An 8,936-nucleotide genomic window follows, 5' to 3' on the forward strand; every position below is an offset into this window, starting at 1 on the left:
TGGTGGGATGTTATGTGGGAGAGAAAAACCCTTCCAAAGACTTGAAAAATAAAGTTGCCTTTCAGGTAATAATCATCACCCAGTGGATAAGACTGACTGGAGCTGACTTCTGGAAAAGTGTGAATGAAGAGTTTCCTGACATCCACAACCACAGTAACCAGGGTGTAATCTCAGGAAGGCAGCCCTGGAATGTGGCTGTATTTGGAGGAGAAACTAAACACAGGAGCCCAGTTCTCTCACATTTTGAGGAGCAGACAAACCACCGCGGGAATTCGCCTGCACCGGAGTGCCCGAGCTGCACCCCACCCGTGGGTCCCCGAGGAGGGCTCTATGAATGAATGTGTGGTTTAAGAATTTTCTAGTGACTTTTATGTACACCAAAGTTAAGCACCTCTGGCTCAGAGTTTTGAAAAGGAGCTGGACGTTTTGGTTCTAGACAGTCAGCAGGCCAGCCGCATTCCATCAGGGAACTTATGCTCTCCGGCACCGATGAAGAGGGGAAATCCGAGACGAGTGCTGATTGGACAGCGGCAAGTACGCAACACGTGTATCTTTCACCCGAACCTGCTCTTAGAAAATACACACACACACCTCTCCAAAGACTGCTTTTGCTATACATCTGGCTCCTCTCTTATTTTCACAGGAATATTTTTACTCTGTCCAATGTATTTTTTCACTGAAAGGTAATAAAAAGATGATTTACTTCTAATATTTAAAAAATAAAACAAGAAAGGACAGGAAGATATTAGGAGTGTACTCTTTATTTCTCTTTGGTTTCTTAACACAAAAGACATGCGTTCTATAAATAAAAGGAAGTAAGATTTGCTGGGGGACAATAAATTGGGAGGGGGGTGGAAGGAGCAGAGCTGCTACCTACTCCCATCTCTGTGGCCGAGTCAAAAGGCTGGTCTTCAGCTCCCATCCTGGCTTCGATCTCAGGTGAAACCCAGAAGACAAGGCTCTTTGTGTTATCTGGGAAGGGGGAGGGCCCAAGGACAGCAAGTGCCACAGTCCTGTGCTCAGAGCTGGTCCACTGAGCACGACATCTCTCCCACCCGCTGGTTATACCCTTTTCACAGTATCCTTGGGAAAGGACTCTTCTCTTCACGGGGCTCCTGGAAAGGCTCCAACAGCAAAGAGCCAGCCCAGCCATTTGCAAACATCCCCTCAGACTGAGGAGCCAACTGCTGAAGAGTGTGAAAACGTTGGTGTTGGCTCGTTTGTGCTCAGAGCCCCCCCGGATCAAAACACTGACCTCAGGCACAGCAGTGTAACTTCCGCACCAGGAGGTGGGAGTGGACTTAGGAAGGTTACTATGAGAGCAGCAGATCGTGAGGGAAATGATCCATCAGCCTCAATGGCAAAATCTGTGCCACCATCCTGAAGACCTTGGAGGCCCACTCGTTAGCCCACTGACTGATCCTTAACCCCTCCACGACCTGGGCTGGCCAGGATTGCTTTGAGTTCACAGAAGGGCTTATGACAAGACGGGCACTGACACACTTCTAACAGGAAACACAGACCCACCACCTTCTGAGTCTACCTCTGTAGGCAAACTGAGAGGGAGTGAGGAATGCTGGGGCTCCACCATGAGCCCAGGCTATACTATGTCAGATTGTTGAGTCTTTTAAAATAAAAACATGATTTTCAAGTGCTTGTAGCAGAGGCCCAGCTCCTAAGTGGCAGGTAACAAAGGTACTTCTCTCTGGATACATGGCGATTGCACACTCGTAAACCTCGTGGTGCTGGGGTGGGAAAGACGTCTCAGGCTCCACACTGTGCCCTTCTGAACACGCTTCCAGGTCACCCCAGGCAGGCAGCAAGGGACAGGAGACAAGCCAGGTGGAGAACGGGGCCCTAAGACCCAGTGTTGCATGAAAGGAACTGTATCCTCTTTTAGTCTGTACTGGAAGCATTTAGAAAACCAGATTTTGGCAGCAGCAGTTGAAGGACAGCTCCACTGCCCAGTGCACTGGTGACAGAAGTGTCCTCCTGTTCGGATCCCGCTGTGCGACATCAAGGTCCCATCCAGGGAGGAGGAGGAAGGAGCATGGAGTCTCTTCAAGAGGTCATTTGCTAAGATCAGAGGAAGAAATATAAAATCTGTTCTTTGCAGCAGCAAGAGATTCTTTCGGCCTTTAGTTCTCTGCCATAAAGTCAGCTTTGCTTGAATGTAAAGGCCCACCTTGCTGGTCATTCTGCCGGGGGCTGGAGGGAGGCCAGGCCCCTGGAATTGGCGAGGGGATGGAGAAGCAGTGGACTGTCAGGGTAGACGAGGTTACTGGACCAAGCCAGCCATGGCTGGTGGAAGGACCAAGTCCCTGGTTAGGTTCTAGAGGTACCAATGGTCAATGGACCCCAGAAGCATCACAATGACGAAAACGACCCAAGAATGATGGACGGGCAAGAATCTGGCCGGGCCTGCTCTTTCCTTGCTGGTCACATGAGGAGTGAAAGTGGGGGTGGGGAATCTGAGTGAGCGCTATGGTGGCCGTGGGAGGTAGCCACAGGGGCACCTGGAGCCTCCAGCGACCGGCTGGGAACTCCCGCCTAGCAGAGCGGCCGGCCATAATTCCGCCCACTCGCTAAGCCTACAGTTAAAAAAGTCCTCTGATGGTGGGTGTGAATACAAACCCCGTGAGCACCTTGCTAGAGGACCAGTCGAGAGTGCACTGATCCCGGACACGCGAGGGCTCAGAGGTGACCCCGAGTGCCGTGCGAGGCCTCAGGACCCTGGGACCCGAACGTGGGAGCGGACGCCGCCTTTCTCATGGTGGGCGGTTTTCCATTGAAACACGTATTCGCCTTTAGTGTCTTTTAAGGTTTTCTTCTCCCAAAGAATGTTCACTTAAAAAAAAAAAAAACTTTTCTTTCCAGTTTCTTTGTTTCAACTTCCTTCGGTTTAAGTATCTTTTTTTCTTCTTCTTCTTTACTCCTCAACAAGATGAAAAGACCTCACTGAAATCCCAAAACTTGACATAGGAAGAGCTTCTGTTCTCCCTGGTTACCCAGCAACGAGGACCGGGTCCTCTGTGCCCTCAGATGGAAGAGGGAGGTGCTTGTGTGCAAGCAGCACACTGCTGTGGCGGCACCACCACAGGCAACGAGGAGACCCCGAGTGCGTCCTTCCTCCCCCAGCCGCACCCCAGCTTCCAACAGGCTGGGCCACGCAGCCACCCCATTGCAAACTGGCCACAACAGGGCTGGAGAGCAGCAGGCAAGGAGGAGCATCAGACAGCAGGCCTTCTCCAAGTGGCAGGCGGGAGCTCGGCTTGGATGGAGCCTGCGTACGTGTGGACCAGCAAAGCAGTCCCATGTCACCAACTGCGGAACCCAGAGGGGCTCTACCCCACGTGGTGCACCTTGGTGCCCTAGGCTTGAAGGTCCCAAGGGCAGCGCGGTGAGGGAAGATGTAAGCACCTGGAAAAGCTATACCTCCAGTGAGCTCACACGCACCCCATCTTCTGGTCTACCACTTCTCCCAAGAGGGCCTGTCCCTGGAAGGGAGTGCTAGTGTTTGTACCAGATCCCTACCCCACCACATCCCCCCCTCTGCCTTAGATGGTGAGGAGAGGGATGCAGCCCACACCGACCCCTCCCTCGTGACATGCCATGGGGGCCATAAATGTCCAGCGGTCCGTCTCTGGGTCATACATCTCCACTGAGCTGAGGTTCGACTGTCCGTCATAGCCGCCCACGGCGTAGAGGCGCCCGCAGCTGGCCACCAGGGAGACTCGGCTCCGGCGTGTGTGCATGGGGACGATCAGGCACCACTGGTCCGCCACGGAGCTGTACATCTCCGCGATGCTGAGGAAGCCCGAGCCGTCGTAGCCCCCACAGACGAACATCTTGCTTCCCAGGGAGGCGGCTCCGTGGCGACAGCGCTTGTTGAGCATGCCGGCGGCTGGGTGCCAACTGGCCGTGTGGTGGTTGTAGTGCTCCACCTGCAGCAGGGAGAGAGCCAGAGCTCGGTCCACCGGGGGCCCGCGGCGCACGGCGGCCCGCACGGAGTCCGATTCCAGCGAGCGGCCTGTGTGTGCGCTGGCTCTGATGCCCACTTTCCGCCGTGGCGCACCTGCTCTCGGGTTCATCGAGAGAGATCGCCGACTCGGACCCCTTCTGTTTTACGTCTCAGGAAACAAAAGCGTTGCCCGAGAATGCACTGCTATGCGGTGACAGAAGTGGGAGGAGAGCTGGGTCTCCTGAAATCTGTCCAGAGTGCCGCACTGACTGACGCCATGGATCTACCACTAGATGGCGGCTGAGGGCTTTTTTTAAAGAATAAATGCAATTTCAAACAAATTATCCAGAATACAACTATCTGCGAACTCGCACTGTCTGTAGTTGAGCTTGCTCTGGGCAGGGATTTTGCCGTGCAGTGCTCCACGGAGAACTGAGCAGGGAGGGGTGGGGGTGGCGTGTCTATACTCTACCCCTCCTAGGCGCACACTGGCTCCATTCTCAGAAGACTCCCAGAGCACGTGGCAGATGGCCTGAAACCTCACTAGATGACACTTTGCCCAGTTATGGCAAGGCTGAAGTTTCTTCCGAAGAACCGCCTTTCAAAATTATACTCAAAGGTGGGGGGGGCACCTGGGTGGCTCAGTGGGTTAAGTGTCCGGCTCTTGATTTCGGCTTAGGTCATCATCTTGGGTTGTGAGATCGAGCCTTGCATTGGGCTCGACACTCAGCAGGGAGTCGGCTTCTCTCCTCCCTCTCCCTTTGCCCCTCACCCCACTCGTGCTCTCTCTCTCTCCAAAATAAATAAATTTTTAAAAGCAAAATTATTCTTCAAAGATGGAAGGAGCGAGTACCCCGAGCCCTGGGGGAGCCCAGACTCACACTGCTGAAGATCTGCAGACCGTCGTGGCCGCCCGACACATAGATCCTGCCCTCAAACACTGTCACCCCAGCAGCACTGCGACTTGAGCTCATTGGGGTCACTACTGTCCACCTGCAGGAAAGAGCCAGAGGGGAGCCATGAGATGCAGTGTGGTCATCCGCCCAGGACAGCTCAGAAGGGGTGGGGCCCACTGTGCAGTGTTCCTTATCCTGGACAATCTCCCCACCTCTGCAAGCACTCAAAACTAGCACATCCCACACAAGGCCCCTCTCTTACAGATGTGCTCCTGCCCGGTCCTGTGGACGGGCCACCTAGTTGTCCTACTCAGATTCAGTGTTTTCATGGCCTCTCTTCTCCCTCATCTTCACCATTCCTGTGGTCACCAAGTCCCCCTGGCCTGCCTTCTAGTCATTGCTTGTTCCCATCCCCACTACCGCTGCTCTAGCTCGGGCCTCCCCTAGGACAATCTGCCACAGCCTCCGTACAGGCGGCCTGGCTTTCAGACCCTGCCCATCCCAACCCCGTGCAGCACGCCCCTCGGGTGGCTCCTCACAGTTTCCTCCAAGGCAGTCCAAGTTCCCCATGTGGTTATTTCTCAGGCCTCATCTATTTCCACTTTCACCTCCTGCCATGTGCCACCCACGCTGGCTCCTCATCCACACTGAACACTTTCCTTCCTCTGGGCCTCTCCTCTTGCTGTCTCCCTGCCTACAATGCGCATCTCCCACTATCCGCGATGGGTCTCCTCTCAGAAGTCATCCCTGCCACCTGCCTCTCCCTGCCTGCCGTGGTAAATATGAAGGTGCTCCCTACTCTGCACCCAAGAGCTCTAGACAGAGACCCCCAGGACAGGCTGCCCACGATGTATCCGTGGCCCCAGCAGACCGGCTGCTACTTAAGGATCTCGGACACCCAGCTTGATACCCAGTAAAGTTGGTTCAGTGAATGGAATGTTGGCTGAAAAGCATTCTGGTGAATCCATTCAACGAACTGGCTTATGAGAAGATTCAAATACTGAAATGAAAAACTCGGGCTAACCTTGCCAGCTGTTTTCCAAAGAGTATTCCATATTCCACAAAATAAGATGGTGGTAGGCATTATATAAGATGAGATGCAACAGATTTCTTTACCGCAGAATTTTTCAGTCTTCCTGACGTTACTATGTTTTATGGAAATTAAGAACTCTGGTGGTACAGACACCAATGTCTTCCAAGCTTATCCGACCATGTAACATTTCTTGCCCCCTAAATCACATCCTACCCAAATCATACCTATCCTACTTTGGAAAGTGCTGTTCATTTATTTCTCATCCCCTTCCACCTGCATTTCCATTAAAAAGGGCTGATTTAACAAAGAGGTAGAGAGCATTAAATAAACAGCTCCAACTACCTAGACTATTTGTTTTTAAAATGTATTCAATCCTTCATTCACTGAACCAAAAGTTATTAAATACTTACAACATGCAAGGTACTATAGGGGCTGAGACGGCGAGTAAGATACTCTCCATCCTTGAGAAGCTTAAATAAAACACTGCCGTTCTCATTCTCATACTGTTTCACCAGTTCCAGTTTTCCCAGGGGAGCTGGAGTCCTTACTTGTCTGTCTCGGGTGAGTAGGTCTCCACAGAGCTGAGAGAAGAGCTGCCATCATAGCCCCCACAGACGTAGATCTGCCCATCCAGCACGACCGTCCCCATGGCACTGAAAAAGACAGAGCTGTCATGCAGACGGGCCTCTGACCTCCTGGGCCAGCCTTTCACGCTCCCTGGGAGATCTACCCCACCACCACTGCCTCTTTCTAGAGCAGAGCCAGGTCGCACGTGTGAGACGAAGTGTAAAACTGAGTGAAAGCAGCTGCCCCGCAGTGCCCTCTGCCAGGGTTCCCTCGGAGCCCCTCTCCGCCCTGGATGTGCCTCAAATGCTCATCTTCCACTTTGCTGTGCTCAAGGTCTCATTATGTTTAAGGCCCAGGTCAAAGTCCTCTCTTTCCCGCTCAAAAAGCTGTCCTGGACCCCTCACCAAGAATCAGTCCCTCCTGGCCCCACGCTCCCGGAGCAGCTTCTTTCTTACAGCACTTGTCATCGTTGTGGTCACTCATTCACCCTTCAGATCCCATGAGGCACTCAGGAGGCGTGCCGTCCCGGGCCTAGATTCACAGTGCCGAGTGAGCCAAAGCTCCTGCCCATGGGAGCTCGTTCTGGCACCTGGGGTGCTAGGAAGCCACCTGTCACCTCTTAACAAGTGGGGACCTCTTGGAAGACAGGGGTCTTCCTGTGTGACTGACTGTGCTTCGTGTGGTGCTTTGTACGGGACAGGCCTTCAACATGGGTTTCTTGTGTTGGCCTGATTTTCCTATTTAATTCACTGTGAAGTTTGACAGTTGTCTTTTCATGACAGATGTGGCCCTGATGACCCCTATTTCGCCTCAGTGGGTGACATGCTCCCGTTGTGCACTAATGACACATGGGACGTCCTCTACGCTTGCCATTTGCCCCCTCAGCACACCTGCCAAAGCAGCAGCACCATCTTCATGACACAGATGAGTAGCCATGGCTGGGGAGGTTGGGTCCTTCTCCAGGCTGCCTGATGACAGGCAGGCCTCGGATTTAAACGAGACGAGCCCACTCCCATGCTGCCCACCTTGCCCCCCTCTCCTCAGATCAAAGACCCAGTGGTCTGGCGTAATCAGACAATCTTCTGTTCTCCCCAACGCCTCATGAGAAATTAAACATGCGTACCAAGCTGCTCGAATCACTGTTTTCAAATCTGATGCTGGAGAAGATTCAAAATGAATCTGGGTGGCTGACAAACAGGAAAATAGAATATACCAGGCTTACTGCCACCTTTCAAATGAACACAGCAAACCAAACTGATCCACGCAATGTCCCTTCGAGGGCAGTATAACAGACCCCCTGAACTGGCCCAGAAGAGGAAAAGGACTTTTGCCTCAGGCAAGGATTGTGGGAAGACCACAAATTCACTAGACACGGTCACTATCCTTCCAGAAGTGGAGAGAAGTAACAACACGGGAGTTCAACAACAGTATGAGAGAGAAGAGGTGCCACAAAACTGAGTGAGGTTAACTATCAACTAAGCAGTAAAGGCCAGTGTGAAGAGGGAAGGGGACTGGCATGGTCCACCAGAGGAGGCACGGCCTGGAACACTGCAGGCTGAGGGGAAGGATGATGGCAGGAAGGAGCTTGTCACCACTGGCAGGACAGAGAGCCGTGTGGGATGGCAGGACAGAAGTGACTCAGAACATTTTTCGGCAGCCTGTAATTTCAAAGGGATGAAATGGAGCTGGGTCCATGCTACTAATAACAGGGCATTAACAACAGTGAGGGAAGGGGATGCCTGGAGGACTTTCCTCCCAGACAACTCTCCAGACTCTGTGACATCAAAGCAAGGAAGTTGCCCAGAGCAGACACCCAAGGAAGAACAACGGGTTGCAGTAAAAGCAAAAAGGGCACTCGTGGCTGGGGAAATGGAGCAATGAGTCATCCGAGGCCACAGAAGTTCTGTAAGGCACCCAAGGAGCAGAAAAGGGAAGCACTGAGGTAGGGAGAGGGGGAGGAAGGAATCTCAAGAGTGTTAGCTCAGGGCCTCAGGAGGAGCAGATCGTGTACAAAGTTTTTTCTTTCCAAATGAACCTACTGTGACCCTCTGTGAATCTGGTCTTATTGGTACAAAGGCAGACTCCTTCCAGCTCGAGGCCACATGCTAACACCGCAGAACGTGGTATGTATGCCTCCTGGCCTGACCCCACTTCTTCCTCATCACACAGGCAGCTGCTTGATCTTACACACAGAAAACCCAGAGCAGGGCCAGACAAAGGGGCCCATCAGGCAAATGCTTAGGCCACAAAATTGACAAAGCAGAAAGGCCCTCAATGCCCCAGTGGTTTTCAAACTGCACCTTTCAAAAACAATTCATGTAACTTTCCCCCTGAGGTTGGGCATCTGTCAAGAAAGCTCAATTCATGAGAGAGAAATGCAGAACTGTTCTGGTGATAGGGGTAGGGACTACTTCCTCTCCTGTCAGCCCCGGAAGAGAAAGCTGAGCACCACCGCTGATCTTCTGAACAGAAGAACTTG

At 52.7% G+C, this 8,936-nt stretch overlaps 1 protein-coding gene across 3 annotated transcripts in view; it reads right to left on the minus strand.

Moving 5' to 3' along the window:
- Window positions 1-743: 743 nt before the first annotated feature.
- The window catches only part of KLHL18 (kelch like family member 18), a 52,683-nt gene continuing 44,490 nt past the window's right edge, over window positions 744-8,936 (minus strand). For all 3 annotated transcript variants that reach the window (XM_045778347.2, XM_045778348.2, XM_045778350.2), the window contains 3 exons: window positions 6,439-6,543; window positions 4,843-4,954; window positions 744-3,944 (listed from right to left, as the gene is read on the minus strand). In XM_045778347.2, coding sequence (XP_045634303.2) covers window positions 3,558-3,944; window positions 4,843-4,954; window positions 6,439-6,543 — 604 coding nt within the window. In that variant the 3' untranslated portion in view covers window positions 744-3,557. The remainder of the gene's footprint in view (window positions 3,945-4,842; window positions 4,955-6,438; window positions 6,544-8,936) is intronic.

This window comes from Ursus americanus, chromosome 14 (genome assembly GCF_024610735.1).
Source record: "Ursus americanus isolate L20-20 chromosome 14, mUrsAme1.1.p, whole genome shotgun sequence".
Taxonomy (NCBI): domain Eukaryota; kingdom Metazoa; phylum Chordata; class Mammalia; order Carnivora; family Ursidae; genus Ursus; species Ursus americanus.